This window comes from Mycteria americana, chromosome 3 (assembly GCF_035582795.1).
Source record: "Mycteria americana isolate JAX WOST 10 ecotype Jacksonville Zoo and Gardens chromosome 3, USCA_MyAme_1.0, whole genome shotgun sequence".
Classification (NCBI taxonomy): Eukaryota; Metazoa; Chordata; class Aves; order Ciconiiformes; family Ciconiidae; genus Mycteria; species Mycteria americana.
Window position 1 is genome coordinate 24,903,007 of NC_134367.1, and position 20,194 is coordinate 24,923,200.

Sequence of the window (20,194 nt, forward strand, 5' to 3'; positions counted from 1 at the left end):
AATCAAGAAAATCTGAGCTGAAAAACACAGAATTAGACACTTGAGCCTCAGAAAATATTTAATTATCATTTACTTATAAGTTTATCCCATGAATTTTAAAAGTAGCTATTGTAAAGTGGTTTGGAATGATAACAGGAATAAATATTTTAAAAAAACTGCTTTAGGCATATTGGAGGACATAAGCAATCTATTTTACATTCATTTTTAATCATATTGTTGCACATGTAAATTCCAAGTACTGTTATTTCTTAGTTTGAATAAATTCATACATACAGGCAATGCTTACAGAAAAACAACAGGAAATAACAAAGATCTTTATGTTAAACAGTCACATGTAATTGAGTGTGGTGGGGCAGTGTCACGAGAAAAGTAATTCTGCAGGACAGCATAACACTCTCATCATATCCTAGTTTCGAGAAACAGATTACGTTACCTGGCTTTTGGAGAAATCTGATTTGGTTGTTTCGGGGAAGGCCTGACTAAGATTTTTTACTTAATTCTAATACTATTTCTGATGTCTCCATCTTTGATTTCTCTTTTTATTCATAAATATCACCACCACACTAGGACGATATTATCGCACCACCACTCTATTTTAAGTGTTTTGAGCAGTCAGATTAGAGATTTCTACCTTACACTGAATGCCAATTAGCTGGTTTACTAGTATGTCAATTTTTGTGACCAATACAGGAGTATTTCTTGCTGTTGCAATGCTCGCCTTTCTTTAATTTACATCTCTACATTTCCCTAACAGCAATTACAAAAGGAAAGAAATTTGTAGCAAGAGGATATAAGGATAGGATGAAAGCAGAGGCTCCAAGTGTATAAACACTAATCACAAATGGTCGACCACTGGTAGACAGGAATTCATGCACAATAAAAGCATGTTCTGTAGGGTGCCTAGGGCTCTGCACATTAGACAGTTCCTGGCAATTTATCATGGTACCAAGCATTATGAGAAAGTCTGTCTTCAGACAGACCAGTCAGGAAGGGAAACGGAGCTGTAAGAAAAGTATGGTGTGGTGTGATGTCAGCTGCTCTGGAGGTCATTCATTCAGAATGATGTAGAAGTGGTCACTGAGATTGATTTTTCTTGCCTGTCAGATATGTCATCAGACTTGTATATAGTACTCTAGAACCTGGCCTTCTATCATATAAATATATTTCTTGCCTACTACAACATAGTGGCACAGCTCAGGAGAATGAAAAGTTTTCTGGCATCTTTAAAATATGTGAACCTGATCCAAATAAGGACAATGTAAACAATTCTAAACTACGGGTATAATGCAGAAATATAAGAAGGCAGTCCAAAATTTAGTTTGAAATACAATATGCAAATTAGATAGCAAGTAGCAATTTTTTTCAAGTCTGTCAGAATCAGATAGTATTGTATAACTGCAGTTCTATACTGCATCACCTCAAAAGAAATAGAGTAGAACTGGGAAGGGTATTGAGAAGGATAACAAGAATGATTAAAGGTATGAAATATCTTCTGGTCTACAGAATCATGCCATAAATATGGTGAATAGAGAACAACTCATTACTGTTTCTTCCCCCATAAGGACTAGAGGACATTAAGTGAAAAGAGCAGGTGTCAAGTTCAAAGCAGAGAAATGGAGAAACATCTTCACATATTACAAAAATAAATTGTGCAACTTCTTGCACAAAACTTTTGCATTTACAGCATTTACATGGGTTCAAAGTGGGACTGAATAAATCCATGGAAGAAATAGCTCTACAAGTTTAAAAATATAAAGAACATTGCTAGCTTAAGAGTGGCTAAGCTATAGTTGGGTGAAGGCCTTAATTAACTGCATGCTTGTGATGATCTTATGTTCTTCACTAGAAAATAATTATCGACCAGTGCCAGAGATGGAACATTGGGTATATAGTCTGGTATATGGCATTTATGGTCTGATCCAGAAATACGTATTTCTCCCCTTCAGACACTTAGGTTTTCAGAGTGTAACATGAGTACTTTCATATATTTATCTAGGAGTAAACACCATAAAGATGGTAATTAAAACCACAACTTTTAAATGATCTCCCAATATTTCATATGATCTAGAAGAAACATTGATAAATATAAGCTAGAGTGTTATCACAAAATAGGAACTCAATTCAACATTTATATTCATAGTAATAATCCATGGAGGTATTGGAGAGGCCGGGATAAGAAAAAAACCAAGTAATTCTATTTTCCAGAAAGGAAAATTAAATTTATCTAAATATACACCTTGTCTGAGGAAAGGTAATCGGTTGCATCCCAAGTTATCTAAAGAAACTCCTCTCTTATGTCTGTCCAACATAACAGCCAGAATCATTAATGCCTCCAGTTCCATTGTTTTCTGTCTCTGAATCACTCCAATCACTCAATTTTTATCAGATTATTTCATTTGATGTCCTCTCTATAACAAAGTTCTGCTGTATTCATATTAAAAGAATACAAGACTGAAAGACATTAGCAGGTGGTAATCTACTACTCAACTGAAACTGTGTTATTTAATCCTTTTCATGAAAAAAATATGCCTAGTAAAGATGTTCCGAATAATCAGTTACAAACAACTTAAAACCAGTAAAATCCTAGTAACTTTAATATATAGGGTAGTTTTGAAAAACAATAAATAACAAATACAAGAAAGGGAAGAAAATCACATCTACAAAGTCCGTGAGGGAAGTACAGAGCTGCTAGTATTCATCTACAATGCCTCAAAGGACTGCAAAGAAACAAGTGTTGCTACCATCAGAGAAAGCGACTAGGTTCCACAGCATCTGGAAGAATTGTTAGAAATAAACTACTACCCTGTGCTTAACAGATGGCTAATCATTATCAGAAGCTCCTAATATCTCTGTAGTTTTTAAACTAAATTAAATTAAACAATTATTGTAAGTATTTCATAATTTCAGTTTATTTTAAGCTTTCATTTTTTGTTTACAGTCTAACTGGCACAGTCAAGAGTTAAGTTACTGCTATTACTGTGTGCTGGTTTTGGCTGGGGTAGAGTTAATTTTCTTCATAGTAGCTGGTATGGGGCTATGTTTTGCATTTGTGCTGAAAACAGTGTTGATAACACAGGGATGTTTTAGCTATTGCTGAGCAGTGCTTACACAGAGTCAAGGCCTTTTCTGCTTCTCACCCCACCTCACCAGCCAGTAGGCTGGGGGTGCACAAGGAGTTGGGAGGGGACACAGCTGGGACAGCTGACCCCAACTGCCCAAAGGGCTATCCCACACCATATGATGTCATGCTCAGCATATAAAGCTGGGGAAGAAGAAGGAAGGGGGGGACGTTTGGAGTGATGGCGTTTGTCTTCCCAAGTAACTGTTACGCATGATGGAGCCCTGCTTTCCTGGAGATGGCTGAACACCTGCCTGCCCATGGGAAGTAGTGAATAAATTCCTTGCTTTGCTTTGCTTGCGTGCACGGCTTTTGATTTCCCTATTAAACTGGCATCTCATGGCATCTCATCAGTTAACTTTTTTTTCCCAAAAATTTTGGGGTACTTCAGGACAAAATTCTACAGATGCTTTCTCGATCACTTTTTCAACATTTCAAAAATCTTTTTGCCATCCACTATTTAACAAACTAAACAAAACTAAAGAAAAAATAACCAACGGCATCTGTTGAAAAACATAATTTGGAGGACTGAGTACAAATCTCCAAGATATACTTGTTTTCCATGAAGATGAGCAAATTGTGTATGAATGCACGTGTAAACATTATTTACATTAAATTTTTAAATTCCTTGTTTGAAATACTGTAATTATAAACATAGTACGAATAGTTGAAAGATTTTTAGTGTGTCCGTGAATTTGAATTTGTCACATATTATTTTACAACACATCTTTCATGTGACTTTGTCATAAAATATCACAATATTTGTGAAAGCAGACAGAAGAATTTCTTTTATTTTGAAAGCTTAATTTAACTACATATTTTTAAAACTCTTCAGGGGTGAAAAGAAATCTTTGCTTTGATATCAAACAATATTAAATAAATGAATTTTAGAAATTAGTGTTTCATTAATGGTGTAGTTAAATAGCTAAAGCCACTTGTCTTTGGATTCTAAAGAATTGAATGTCTGTGCAAAAATTTTAGAGACCAATTTGAAAACATGTGCACTTCTTAGATATTGAAGAAATAAATGGAAACTTTTCTTTTAAACATTAATGAAAATACAGTGCCCAAAAATTTGATGCTTAATGTATAGGAAGATAAAAATGGATGCATACTAATGATATGCAGACCATGCAAGTATATATTTACCTTCACAAAATGGAGAGGATCCTTCAAACTGCAACTGTGCGTTCAGTTTGCAGGTTAATATATCTTGTCCAACAAGGGTGAAACCAGGATGGCACTTGTACTTGGCAAAATCTCCTGAAAAAGTTATTGACAAAAAAGTTAAACCCAAAAAAACCCTCAAACGGAAGGATACATAAATCTCAGGTGGAAGATGAAGTATATGAATTGTTTAGCTTAATTAGAATTCAAGTGAAAACATAGGAAAGAAGATACTATTTTTTCACCTATTTCAAAGTCATCATCTTCTGTAAACAAATCTGCATGTGGAACTGTGGGTGGAGGCTGGCACTTCTTCAGCTGATAAGCTGCAAATTTAAGTGGAAAAAAGATTAAATACTGGTGTGTTAAGAATTATTTTATAGAGAAATAATTTCCTATTCACATTTCCCAAATTACCAAAGCTGCACTGAACCTCATGGTCTCTCAGTTACAACATTTTCCAAGTTAAATGCCATGACATTATATATTATCTAAAAAAAAAAATATTTTTTATCAATGTATATAGTATACTACACTGCCTATATAGTTATAGATCTATTGTAGGATTGGATGCAGTTGTGATGTTTATGAGGAGATTTTTGCAGCTACAAGGCTGCGGTTTCATGAGGCTGCCTTTGCATCATGTGATAGGGCTAATGGTTATAAATCACAGATTAATTAGGTTTCCTGGAAAATCTATAATTACCTGTCACATACCTGGTGTGTCATGTTCATTCTTAATTTAAGCATACTTGGAGTTAATCTTTCTCAGGATACAGGTATATATATTTACTTTAAGAAGAAACAGTAGTAATAATAATAATAATAATAATAATTAAAAAAATGATAATAATAATAATATAATTTTATAAGTTACACAAAAAAACCCAAAACACAATGCCTTTAAAACAAAATCTTTTCTCTACTCTTCAAATTTGTTTCAATAAATTGTGAGCAATCTCATAAGGAAGGTGACCAGTATAACGACTGACATGTTTCTGAAATGGAGCCGAATGCCTACAACAGCTGAAGAAGCCATTTCTGGATAAAAAAATCCAAAACAGAGATTTAAGATTGTGATCAGAGTGCACACAGTACAGAAAAACTTTCCTCTTCATGGAACTAAATCACAGTCAAGAATACAAATTATCCTGGTAACTTGACAGTCCTATCCACTTGGCATTTTTGAGAAGTTAAAGAAACACAAAATATTGGGAATCAGCCCTTATCTTCCACATAAGCTTCTATAAACCATCGCTGTAAAGCAATTGTACAAGGAGAAAAAAAACCCAAAACATGGAGAGTTTTTCATCCATGTAGAGTTTCAATTTTTTTCATCCATAGAGAGCTTCTAAGGACACGGAGGAGAAAGCGTATGTTTTCCTGTGTACTTATTTATTTGTATGGTGTTTCTGATAAACATACATATATAAAAATATATATATATATATACAAACACATACATGTAATTGTTATTGGTTTTCTCAGTAGTGGCCTATGTCACTGCTTTGAATTCAATTAAAAGCATGGCCACTGTTCACATTGTCCACCCATGGGACATTAGGCAAAATATTATTATGCAAAATAAAGAAATAGTGCAGAGAAAAAGAAGCAGATTCATTCTTTTTTTCCCTTGCTAGACTAATGCACCACATACTGTGATAGAGTATGTACCTTGCCTTTTTATCATCTGAAGTCATCAACCCTGAAATACTGACTACATGCTTATATACTTTCAACTTAAGGCTGGCAAATGCTCTCGCTGAGCATTCCCCATAGTCTGCTTCTCAGACACTATTTTGTTATGTGGGAGCTACGTGTTCCCCATATGATGACTAAAGCCAAGTACTTTAGTTTTTGCTTCTCAGGTAAGTGGTTTAGGTTACCATGCATCACACCCTTCTTTTAGGAGAAAACCACAGACAAGAAAAACATCTCAGACTCTGAGCACTAGTTTCATAAAGACTTCCCCATGCAAATAGATACCTTCAGGTACTCTCTTTCTGTGGCATGTCCTCCTGTTCTTGTGAATGAATTCACCCTACCTTTTTGAATTACAGTCCAGAAGGCTAACAATCTTCCATTTGATATACATAATTTGGGTGAATTACTCAGAACTAGAATTAGAATTCTAGAATGCCTAATTTGCATGTCCTGTAGCCCTGACTGTAACTTTGAACAAAGTATTTTGCTGGATATCAGACTTATAGCCTGATAGTTCAACCCTCCCACACCATCCCATCAACCTTTCTGACCATGAGCCCTAGGATTTAGTCAGCTGGTGAAGAATTTTATTACAGAAGGTTAAAAGTAAGTTAACTAATAAATGGGCCAAAATAATTCAAAAAGTCAAAGCTTAATATTAGATATCTTAACATTAAAGATAGAATGTAGTTTATTCAAAGACACAAATGAATGTTCTTAAGATTTTTTTAAGGCGTGATTTTAAAAACTCATTTGTACTCTTATTTAAAAAAAGTAGCAAACCCATGAATCATGGTAAACTTATTTAAGATCATTCAGTACATCACAAAGTTAAGAAACATTTTAAAAATTCACTAATTGATTGTGGTAATTAGATGTTAATGATATAAAGCAAACTGACCATGAAAATTGAGGACAAAGAATCCTCCTGTTGAAAAATCACTGTGAAATTTGAGGAGGACTTGATTGGTGGAACTGTAAGCTGTTTCCAGAGCTGTGTTCCCGCTGAAAACTCCCAGCTGAGGCGAATTATGGTCAGGACCATCCCTAGGAAGGGAAATGTAAAAAATCAGCTGAAGAAATACTGCACTTAACATTTAAATTAACAGTCTCTTTTCTCTGGAGAGCAGGTTAAATTCTTGTAAAAAATGTTTTTTCCTAATGGTTAAAAATAAGTTCGTTTTCTTTTTATTTCTAGCAACACACAATATTTTTTTCTAACTTCAAAGCCTAATATTTTTTGATACCAGGAGTACTTTACAATAGCTTTTATATTTCCATGGGCAAGAAATTTATTGGCTAACTGAAATTTTCTCTGTCTGTTCCTGCCGAAAATTCTTATGTACACATCAGCTGAAAAAAAAATCTAGAAAAGTCTTGTAATCTTATCATATTTCTAACATTTTTTGACCCAGGTCCTACAAGTCCTTACTCATGACTAACACACACAGAGGTGTGGAAGTTGCAAGTTACTCTTGCCATTTAAATTCATTCCAAAGACTGAAAGGTATCTCCTAGGAAAAAAAAAAAGGGGGGGGGAAAATCTGGAAAAAAAAAAGTTTTGTGTTTCTTAACAGTAGTATAGACACTCAAAGAGAAATATACTCCAGTAACATCAGGCTGCATTCATTTTCAGTATCAACATGTAGAACATTCAGACCTGAACAGGCACCCCTGCTTTTATCACTGAAGAATTTTTTGAGCTCTGCAACACTTATTTCTGGTCTTTTTGTATATTACATATAATGAATCTAAACTGAATAGAAAAGCTTTTGTGATATGTATTTTAGAAGGCTAGAGATGATCTAGAAGCTCTCTGAAAGCTCTCAGCTTTTGACTTTTCACTGTCTTTAAATCAGAGGGATATTTGTTCACCTCAGTTTTATCGCTAAAAAGCCAAGCATTAACTAATTTTTGTCTATCTCAAACCTATCAAGATAATCTATTCATAAAAAGAAAAATCCACCGTGCGGACAAACTCTGGTTCAAGTTTTAAAAGAATGCATGTCATGTATATAAATTGTACATACAACTTGTATTTTTAAAAATGTGATTTAAATTAATTATTTTTCTCTTGTACAGGTTTTCAGGATTATTCAGGTTTCCAATTTCTACTCTGTTATTACTGACAAGAAAAAATAAACTGTAGGTGACTTGGCATAAAAATGTATTTTCTTCTTCTTGCTGCCTTGAAAACAAGAGTGGAAGTAATGAATATTGAATAGGAACTTGATAATTTACTTAGGTTTTCATTTTAAAAGTCTGATTCCTGGAGGGAAAAAAGAAAACAAACAAACAAACAAAAGCTTTGATATTAAGATTCTACTTTTCATACAGAAGTGAATGGCATATACATGAATGACTTAAACAAAGTTAAACTAAACAGCCTCCTCCCAGCAAATTCAGGAGCTATTCATCGCTGATACCTCAGAAAATAACTCTAAAGAAAGCATGCTTGTAATTCATGGGCAATTGGGAACTGTGAGAAACAAGCTGTAAAACAGTTGTTTTAAAATCTTTATTGAAAGAACATAATTCAGGAATTCAGCACATACTTCAGCCAAACATGTTCAAAAAGCTGACACACAATTTTAGGACTTAATTGCTTAAGCAAAAAGAGAAGTCATTGATACAGTTAGATCTTTACCAGTGAAGACTTTTTTTTATTATTTAACATGCCAGAGAGGACAACCTATGATGAATTTTAGACTTGGATTTATATGTAATGCAAATACGAGAGGTAGCCAAATGGCAGTTCATAAACAGTTATGCATCTCTATAAACCGACTGGATTTTCCATGTATTATATGGGCTTTAGTATTGCTGTCTGGAAAAAGTTCACCCCAGACAGCAATAGGTACAGGAATAGCAGACTAGCTGGGAGATGGGAGCAGCTGACCCACACAGGAGTAAGTTATATCCTATATTCTGTGCAAACTGTCCTTTTGCTGAACTATCTGTAGCATATATGAGAGATAAGTCACTTTGCACATAATGTGGGGTAAGGACCAGGCTTAGCCATGACGAGAAAGCATATAACAACTTCAGTATCATCTATGCCTGCCCTTCAGTGCAGTAAATTCTTATGCAAGAATTTAGACAGCCCTGAGACCTCTTCGTCCAGCTGAGGACACAAAGTTGAGATGGATTTGGGGGGTAAGAAATACAAGTTCAGAGAAGGGGAACATACAATATGAAGCTTAAAGACATAGATGTACAAGGGCTGAAATCCTGACTTGAGAAATATAAAGAGTATGTCTATTGGCCATATTAAGATATTAAGAAAATTTAAGAAAATCTCAATTAATGCATAAATTACTTAATGCTTAAAGATGTCAAAAAGTTTTGCCACAACTAACATATATTGCCTTGCGTGTTCATGGAACACATAATTCAACATAATGCAGATTATTACATTGCTTTGACCTCACATGGCCTCACTTAGAAAACAGAGAACTCAAAGAAGATCTGATTGATAACCAAGTTTGAGTTTCAAATTACTTTTGGAACAATATTCTTAAAGAGTTCAGACAGTAATTTTTTTTTTTTTTTCATGTAATCATATAACTTGTTTTATGCTGACCTTCAGCATATATGACAAACTAAAGAGTAATTCTAAGCAAAAGCTGTAGCTTGGGACAGTGAGAGCTGATAAATCAATCAGAAAAAAATCACTTTTGTTTTGAAAAATTGCATACCAAACTGCAATGTAGTCATTCACAGGTTCAGTTTGGAGTAAGGTAAAGTTGATATAAATCCCATGGCCCGGAGGTACAATAATTAACCAAGTACAGTCCTTGGAATTTGGGTATTCATCTGGAAATCCTGGGGAATAAACTGTACCATTCTGAGCAGTTACATTATAGCCACAAGGAGCTGAAAAGAAAACAAATGAAAAATTAGTAGGAGAAACATACTTTTTCATGTTACAAATGGAATATCAAAATGCTCCCAAATTTTAAATGCCCCCCAGGACAAGACAATCTAGGTCTTAAAGACAGCATTTTTCCCTGGTTGGTTGCTTCTCAGAGACAGACAGTATTGATATTTCTAAGAAATAATTTATCCTGTTGTCTTTCAGATTTTATTTCTTAAATTCCATCAAAATCTACTGGGAATATTGCTTTTATACAGAATTCTTGAAACTAAGTTAGCACACATTTAAAAAGGGGCACCTTTTGCTTGCATCCAAGATTAAGAAACAAATAAACAAGCAAACAAAAGCTTGCATGTCTCCATACAACTGATCCCTAACTGAACTGGAACACAATTCTGAAAAAAAAAAAAAAAAAAAAAAAAAAAGGCTGATTGTTCTTTCACTACCCCAAATACCATTACACTTTATTTCTGACAGTTTTTAGCCATGTTTAATGGTACTTCAATTGCAGTTTGTATGCTGATTATTCTTATGACAAGTAAAATGAAGATAGAGACACAAATTAGCATACACTTGCTGAATGAAAGCTGTGGGCAAATCAATGCCATGAATAGGTGGTTAATTTAATTCAAGGGTAACAAATATGTAATAATGTGTTCTCTTTTGAGTATCAGTTTTGGGGAATGGACTTATTATGGATGCAAGCATGGATCTGAGTAGACATATGGCCATTAGTGCAAACTAATGAGTCTCACTCATTAGAGTGAGACCTTAATCTCATCTGTGGGCACTCAGTCTAGCTCTGGAACTTTTCTCATTAGCTCTTACCATAAAGCTTACGTTATTATTTTCAGGGTTCCTACGACTCTCCTTCAGACCCCCTTCATTTCTTTTTCACCTTTCAACAAGTGATGGAAAAGGAAAAGGAAAAAGAAAAGGAAAAGGAAAAGGAAAAGGAAAAGGAAAAGGAAAAGGAAAAGGAAAAGGAAAAAAGGAAAAGGAAAAAGGAAAAGGGAAAGGGGAAAAGGGAAAAAGGAAAAGGGAAAAAGGAAGAAGGACTGAGAAATGCAGAAGGATGTCACGTTTCCCATATGGTTTAAAGCTGCTATACCATTGGGATAGAAGGATCATCTGGCTAGTTGACGAGTAGCCCTTTTTGAAGGAATCCTTTTAACGGTCACTGGATTTATAGGACAGGTTAAGGAGGCTTTAACCACTTTACTTTCTTCATCCATATCAGTACTAGCTAGTATGATGCATTTAACACATTTTCCAATCTTAGAACAGATCAACATCTGCTCCTGAACTACAACCCTTTAGTGTCCGACAAAGGAAATGAGCTAAGGAAAATGAAGGGTTGGTTCTATCTCTCTGATCCCTGGTTGCATGTGCAGGCCAAGGGCAGCTGGTAATGTCTATCAGCTCTGATGATCAAAATGTGACTTGAGCCCATTTTTTACTGTTCCCCAACCCCCTACATTTATGCCATGCTCAGATTGCCTGGTCTCAGAAATCTAGTCTGTTCTCACAGTACTCCATGTTTACAGCTAAAAGACTGCTTTGACAAGTACGCTTGCTACATTGAAATACACTTCCTAACACTAATATAGTGACTAGTAGAAAATCCTTTAATTTCTAGTTAACATATAGGTTTTTTCCTGATAAAGTATTATACTTAAATATACTTTGAGTTTATTATATTTTTGACAGATTTATTAGTGTCAATGATTGCATACATTTTTTATTTTGCCTCTGTTATTCTCTAATACTCTACAAGGAATGCAGATTGGTTGTATCTCAGTAAAGATAGTCTAATTCCTCTTATACCATTGTTAGCCATGACAGATCAATAAACTGTCTCAGAAAAAAAAGTGTCACAGATAACAAAACTGTAATAGAATAAGCAATACAGCTGATACTGGGCTTTCTCCAAAGATCCTTAAAAATCACAGGAGGCAGAAAATTAAATAGAAATAACAGGCTATATTTCACACAAGACAAAAATAGCCTTAGTTTGAATAAACAAATCACTCTACATTAATGAAGTTGTTATATTGCACTTTGAATGATAGGTATGAAGAAGCACAGATTTTTGAAATGGAAAAGCATATAACCAAGTCTTCTAAACTTTCAAATGCTAACAGTAGACCACATGCTGATTTACAAATGCATGAATACCATACTATGTGCTCCTATGCCCATTCGTACCTAATTCCAGATATAAAATTGTGCATGGAAGGACAGTAAACATTTTTAAAGATCCACCCAAAGGTGCCCAAACCTAGTTAGTCATTTATTGACAGCTACATATATGATGCAAAGACAGCTATGGTATATTATTAGGACAACCTGATTGCACAGGAGTGAAGTCTTAGGGCATGACTACATGACAAGCTTCTATTATGATCTTGTGAGCAGAAATTAATCCAATTTTCTCCCATATACAGATTAAGCTCTTTAATGTATCTCAAATCACCTGCTACACAGTGGAGAATATGATTTATAATGGGGATGGCTTCCAAAAGCATGCATATCTTTGCTCTGTTCAGACAGTTCTCCAGTGCCAGACTACAGTTTTGAATCTGTGCTTTCTGTTCATCTCCTCTCCATTCAATATTCCTATACTAGAATCTGGCTGACAACTATTTAACCCCTTTGTTGTATGAATGTCCACAACTGTTCACAGTATATATATACCAAGCCCTGCTTGGTGTAACTGTTTGCCTTGGAGAAGTAAGGATGGCTGACTTCAAGTACCATGATCTAGAATGAAGCAGTGGAAATCTATATGGGGATGGAAATACCTTGAAAAGTCTCATGAGTGTAGGGAGTGTTACATGGCACAGGAAGCTCGTATTGTGAAAGTTCATAGAAACTCATCTAGCTCAAGGACAACAATGTCAGTTATTAACTTGGGGATGCCCACCTTCAGCCCCATGATACAACAAGTTTATCCATGTCATCCTTTCATCACAGACCATATAGCCAACAAATCTGTCTTCTGAATGGGAATAGAACTGTGTGGACCAGAGGCTTGGTTTCCTAGCTTAAGATAGACAACTGAATGACCTAACGGGTGCTAGACAGCCATACACCACAGATCTCAGATGACTTAGGGGAAGAATCTAGAAGAAAAGTCCTAAAGTTCTAGCCATAGTGCTCTAGGTGGCAACCACTAGCCTTACAGTTATAGCAAAAATTGCCCATGAAATCTCAGAAAGTTTCAAATTTTTAACAATTCAGTATACAAAATGAATATATTTGCAACATGCTATTTTGATGGGCCAGGGCAGGGATGTTTGAATTAATTCTGCTGTTGGCAAGTATCTGTAGTTTAGCTAAACATTACAGGCACACTCATTTTCTCTCATATCAGATAACCCCTAAGATTTGTTTTCACAAGACTAGCACAGATATTCAGTGAGATTCCTTAGCATGGCAAGCTTTCAGCCACAACTCTATCATTTACCAGCTTTTTTTAATTATTGTTTTCCCTGTCTACTGATGGCCCTGATATGACTACCCAGGCAAAAAAACAAATCAAATCAAACCAAACCAAACCAAACCATAAACCCACAACTTTTCTTCAGCGTAAAAGGAGGGAACTCTACAACTAGCCTAGAGAAATTCTATCAGTTTAGGACTTCTAGCAATTTGGCATCTCCCACTGTCTTCCTAGGTTCAAATGTTTATAAAAAAGCACTCACAAGAGCCACTCAGTCTAACTGTTCTTATCTTCCCCCAGGTCCCAAGATTTTTTCCAATTAATTAAATTGGAAATTCATAGTATATCTTTGGTCTCACTAGGAAATACTAACATACGAAAATTTGGTAACAGTACATCAGGTGGCTAAAAATATCAAACTATGATTATGCAGAACATAGAAGTGGGGCAATTTTTAATGCCAGTAGACAAACAAAATATGCTGCTTCATATTTTTGAGAGAGACCTTCACTTTGGTATTTCCCTTAGTCTATATAAGAAGCTTGAAAGGGTACTGAACATTTCTCTATTACTACTATGAATCCAATGAAATAATGGAATACAGAAAAGATATGGAAAGGATAAAAAATCCTTAATGAGTAAAACCTTAGCCACATAGGCCAGTAAATATAGTGGTGCACTGCTAATAACAGGCCACAGACTTTGTGTTAAGCTAACAAAACAGGCCACAGACTCTATCAGTTTTTTTCTGGACTTGTTCTGCCAGTCGGGAGACTTGTTTTAACTTGTAATGGCAATTACCTAATGATTCGGTAACTAGTTACTACTTCATTTTAGCTTTGTACAACTGTGTGATGTACACACAATAGTGTATATATATATATATATATATATAAAATTATGAATAAAAGACAGTGATAACAAATAGGTTTTCCATATAGAATGAACTTCTTGTAGCCCTTCTTCCAGACTGACACCATTAACATTAAGACCATATAGGCACTGGAAGAGTGAGTGTACATCAGAGAAAGGGGTTGTTAGTAGATGTTTGTCCGTGTATCACTCCAGCATTACCTGATTTCAAATATTAGTATCACTGTAACTGGACTAATAATAATTCTTTGATTAGACAGTTAAGATTTTCTTTAGAGTAGCAGTAAAGCCTTGGTTTTGCATCTATGGCATGTTTCTCTTGCCCAGACCAATATTTTGAGTGTAACAGACTGGTGAGGACTCAGGCAATCTGTTCCGCAACAAATTCTTACCAATATATTTTGGCAACAGTGGAAAAGCAGGAACACCTAAAGATAATAACAGCAGAGACACTGTCATGATTTTATTACTTGAAGGGAACAAACAGAGAAATACCAGATGTCTTCAATATTCTGGAATCACAGCCCTATTTTCCACATCTTACACACAAATATTCGTAAACTATTTTTTATAAATCATTTATGGGTGACATATTCATTGTCAGATTTCCATGGGACAACTGCACAGACAACCCAACCTTTTCCTCTGAAGCAGTGTCAACTTTCTTTTGTGAGCCACGACCAGATCTCTCATTTCTCTCAGCCTTCTGAAATATGTACAATCTTCTGTAGAATGGTTTTGATCTGAACTTCTAAGAATACTGGCCATAGTTAGAAAAGTGATTTAATCCTTCCATCGATTTCCCCCTCAGACCCACTGCCAAATTCCAGCGATCAGAGACCTTATAACCATTTGTTTTCCCTACTGCAAAAACATTTATATGTCATAATAATTCTTTCAGCAGTGCTAGGCCGAGCTTTAATGTACAAAAATGAATTTTCTACAAAGCAAGTAATGTGCTACCTGAGAGACTGAGAAAACTCTGCATGCTCAGCCAAGACACTATGAAACCTGCTCTTTAGTCAGAAATCATAGCTATAAATGTACACAGCTGCACACACAATGGAGATGCATGCATTCAGGCCTCAGCTGTGTGGAGCTGTGCAATGTAGATGCCTGTGGGTAGGCTTGGAAGATAGGATTCACATGCAAAGGAACCAGGACAAATGTACATTCTGAATTACAGACATGTCAATAACACAAAACAGAGAGATGACTTCTTTAAGTTAGGAAATGAAGATAAAACTACTGAATTAAAACTATCTGGATGGGGGGATGATGGGATGGGATGGGGACACAGAGAAGAGAAAGAATGACTTCATTTTCATGTCATTATAAACTAAATATTATTTTCTCCTCCTGCATGTTAATTCAAACAGAACAAATATTTCTTTACTCTCACTTCATCTAAGAAAACACAGAAAATGCTAATTTGTACTATAAAAATCTGAACCACTTTTAATGTAGAACTTGTGTCTTCAATATTCTTTTAAGAAACATGTTTCTTTGGGGAGTAAAAAGGAATCAGAAATAAAAAAAGATACAAGGCTGCTATGCCCTTTGGTGCTGCTTCTATTTCACTACTCAGGAATATTATCTATTATTCTGAAGTCCTTTTAGAACTCCAAAGATGTCTTCATTTTGTGTTAGGTCAGAAAAGAACCATACTCTCCCAATACCAAATAGCTGTTTTTAACCACCATCAAACTAGAGGAAACCCAATAATGTCCTCACATATAAAGTGAAAAAATTTAAACAGGCATTTAATCTCTTTTAGGGTTAAAAAATACATCTGGACAAGAAGCAATTTTTTTTTTTTCTATATGATTTAATTGTCATGGAAAGTAATCCAACAAATTTATTTGATATTTTTAAAAAGTCCAAGATATAGAGTACTTATTTGTGTTTTCCTTTGTTTTAAGACCTCTGATTACTAACTGGAACTAGTATTAAAAGTGTATCAGTTTATTACTTGAATCAATTTATCTTTCATCATATTTTCATCAGAAGAGATATATTCAAATCTTGCCCACAGCTTAACTGAATACTGTTTTTAATCAGAAACAATATATCGTTGAAAGTGAGAGAGGTATAGAATATTTTTTTCCTGAAATTTTCATAAAACTATGCAAAATAGCCTCATTCCTCAAAAACTTAAAAATCAAGCTGATAAACTGATGTAGTTTTATAAACATGTATCAATAACGTGTCATATAGTAAATACTTCTAATTCCTTTTTGCAACTTTTACCCAGTCTCATGTTCCTATTTAGCCTATCTATATATATGTCACTCAATATACACTTAAAATAATTGGAAGTGCCATTTTGTGTTATGCCTATAAGATGTATCATATACAGATTGCTGCTAAACTAATTGAATGTTAACTTTTTGGAATTGAAATAATCTCTTAGTTGTATAATATATATGTCCTGGTTTCAGCTGAGATGATAGAGTTAATTTTCTTTATAGTGGCTGGTATGGGGCTATGTTTTGGATTTGTGCTGAAAACAGTGTTGATAATACAGAGATGTTTTAGTTGTTGCTGCACTAGTCAAGGACTTTTCAGCTTCCCATGCTCTGCCGGGTGCGGGAGAGGCTGGGAGGGGACACAGCCAGCATAGTTAATCCAAACTGACCGAAGGGCTATTCCGTGCCACGTGACGTCATGCTCAGCATATAAAGCTGGGGAAGAAGAAGGAAGGGGGGGACGTTTGGAGTTATGGCGTTTGTTTTCCCAAGTAACCGTTACGCGTGATGGAGCCCTGCTTTCCTGGAGATGGCTGAACACCTGCCTGCCCATGGGAAGTAGTGAATTAATTCCTTGCTTTGCTTTGCTTGTGTGCGTGGCTTTTGCTTTCCCTATTAAACTGTCTTTACCTCAATCCACGAGTTTTCTCGCTTTTACTCTTCCGATTCTCTCCCCCATCCCACCGGAGGGGAGTGAGCGAGCGGCTGCGTGGTGCTTAGTTGCCGGCTGGGGCTAAACCACGACAATATATAAGGGTTGTAATAATATATAAGGGTCGTATAATATATATATGTATAATATATTTATAATAATATATATATATAATATATTTATAAATAATCTCTTAGTTGCATAATATATATATAAGTGATAGGACGACAGGAAATGGCCTCAAGTTGCATCAGGAGAGGTTTAGATTGGATATTAGGAAAAATTTCTTTACTGAAAGGGTGGTCAAGCATTGGAACAGGCTGCCCAGAGAGGTGGTGGAGTCACCATCCCTGGCGGAGTTCAAAAAACGTGTAGACATGGAACTTCAGGACATGGTTTAGTAGGCATGGAGGTGTTGGGTTGACAGTTGGACTAGATGATCCTAGAGGTCTTTTCCAACCTTAATGATTCTATGATTCTGTGATAGAAAGGTCTACATTCTATCATGACAATGCTATTCCTTTGTAATTAATATTTTAAAATTTATTAGTATTTTAAAAATAAATTACTAAACCATTAATCAGTATTTTTTAAGACACTCTTTCTTTATCTGACAACTTTCATTCAAAGCTTAAATAGTGAGAAAAAAGGGACAATAGGTCACTGCAAATACATCACCACAAAACTTCTGTGGAAGAAATCAAAATCAGGCTAAGACACCTGACTCAAAAAGCATAATCTAGGGTAAGGAAGAAAGGAAGAAAGGAAGAAAGGAAGAAAGGAAGAAAGGAAGAGGTGTATGATTTATATAAAACCAAAAAGTGTTGAACTTTGAAATTAGGGGCCTAGATTTCTAAAGGACTCTAAAAACACTTAGTGTTAAAGATTCTCCTTGGCAGCACCTGAACATAAAATTTCACAGGCTTTGGAAGGGTCCTACTGAAGTGTTAATGTTGAAGTCCTGTAATGCTAGCTAGCAAAGACACTCTGGGTAGCTTCTTCTTTTGCTTTGATTCAGGAAAAGAAATTAACTTCTCCAGACATTCCAAAACCAGAGAAATCCTATACAGCATTTATTTGGTTAGGAAATGGTGAAGTAGCTTCTTAAACATGAAGGAAAGCCTTTAATTTCATGACATAAAAAAATAGAGAGCTTTATTACAAGCCAAGATAACAAAACAGAATCACTTGTGATATTGATTCTATTTCTTATCAAGTGAGGAGGCAGGAAGATTATTTCTCAAAGGTGAATGACATAATGATTACCTTTTTTATCTATCCTCTCAGTTTAACTTTAATTTATACACTTTATTCTTCTCATTTCTGATTTACCACTACAAAAAGGATCCCAAAAATACGTGCTGTAAAAGACCAACATTTTAAGTTAAATGCTCCATGTTTATCTTGTTAAGATATCAGCAGGATTACCCCAAATGTCAACAGTTTAATAATAAAAAATAGTAATAAAAAGAAGGAAATATAGCTAGAAAAATCTCTAATACTAACACTGCAACATTCAATGAATCACTACAAAATACAGTATGAACACAATTTTCAAAAAGAACAGAGATTATAACTTTTCTAGAAATCTAAGAATCTAGATTTCTAAGAACATATGCAAAACAATGTGTTTTCCCACTGATAAACATTTCAAATTGCACCTCAAAAATTAATGTTTGTTAAAATTAATTTTAATCAGTAAACTAAAAAGATATAGGGAGAATATAGATTTGGTATCTTAAATGTCTTTATTCTAGGAGTGAAAAGAGTGTAGGTCAACCTTAATGGGAAGAGGGAAAAAATATATATTCTTTTATCTTTTTATGTCCTTTAAAGTATTTTCTTTATTCTTATGCAAGATAATAAGGCACATTGTAGCTAACTGGCAGAAGATATCATAATGAGTTTTAAAAACCTGTATCATCAGGCAGCAAGATTTAGAAGGACTAAATACAATAATATTATCATTTAGTAGAGTAAGTTCTATTCATATGTTATATAAATACTGCACAGAAGTTATTTTATCAAGTAATTATGCCATATCTTCCATATGCTCTTCAGATTTTTTTTTCCCCACATTTTTTGAAAGTGGCATCATTTCCAGACAAGATAGTCCCTACACTTGATATTGTGCTTATAACTCTAACTGTTCTTTTCACCCTAGCAATGTATTGTATATGGAACATATGCTAATAATATTCAATCATCATCCTTCACACATTTATATCACTCTTTAAAGAATATTGTAAACTTTACCATACGTTTAATGTGAGGAAAAATATTTTGTATTTGTTTATAGTTCAGTTTTATCATTAATAACCTTGTATTTTCTTTCAAAACTTTGATTAAGCTGAACCCATAACCCAATCTCCTTTGAATAAAAATATCTTCTTTAAATAGTCCTTCCTCATCTTTGATTTTTTTTTAGAAATAAAAAGTAATTATTTATTAATTCATGTAATACATGGAAAAATATTTTGTAAAGTTCTATAATTTTTAATTAAAAAGTCACATGGAACTACAGATCACGTTCAGCGTAAGGTCTTATATACCTAGAATAGGACTTGTAAAACATTTAAGTGCAAAATTGAAATCTCCAATCCTCCCATTCATTTACCATCTAATTCATGAAGCACTTAAAGACAGCACCCTTGGGAAAAAAAGCACATAACTGGAGCACTTAAGCTCATGTTTTAGGCTGAATGAATTCTTTAAAATAAGTACAGAAGTTAGCTATAATAGTCAACAGAAAGAGATAGGTGGCCTTAATAGCATCTTTCAGAAAAAGATTTGGCAGTGTTAGGTTTATGGTTGGACTCAATGATCATAAAGGTCTTTTCCAACCTAAATGATTCTATGATTCTATAACATTAGACAGATAACTTAAAAGGAATGTTACAGACTCTTTTAGTTAAAAGATATGGGAGACAATGGTTCACATATTTAAATATGCCAGTGGTAAAAGAGTTGGAAAAAAAAACCACTAAAAAAAGAAAAAAATCATTATGAGTTATAAACAACCACTTTGACAAAGATGTGATGCACACATCGTATGTCTCTAAGGGAAGCATTAGCCCTACTCTCACAAAGAACTACAGTTTCTCATGCC

At 34.6% G+C, this 20,194-nt stretch overlaps 1 protein-coding gene across 1 annotated transcript in view; it reads right to left on the bottom strand.

The window, feature by feature from the left end:
• CSMD1 (CUB and Sushi multiple domains 1) overlaps window positions 1-20,194 on the bottom strand; it is a 1,314,206-nt gene that overhangs the window by 129,210 nt on the left and 1,164,802 nt on the right. The window contains exons 43-46 of the mRNA XM_075498045.1: window positions 9,688-9,865; window positions 6,891-7,036; window positions 4,531-4,611; window positions 4,268-4,381 (exon numbers count right to left, since the gene is read on the bottom strand). Coding sequence (XP_075354160.1) covers window positions 4,268-4,381; window positions 4,531-4,611; window positions 6,891-7,036; window positions 9,688-9,865 — 519 coding nt within the window. The remainder of the gene's footprint in view (window positions 1-4,267; window positions 4,382-4,530; window positions 4,612-6,890; window positions 7,037-9,687; window positions 9,866-20,194) is intronic.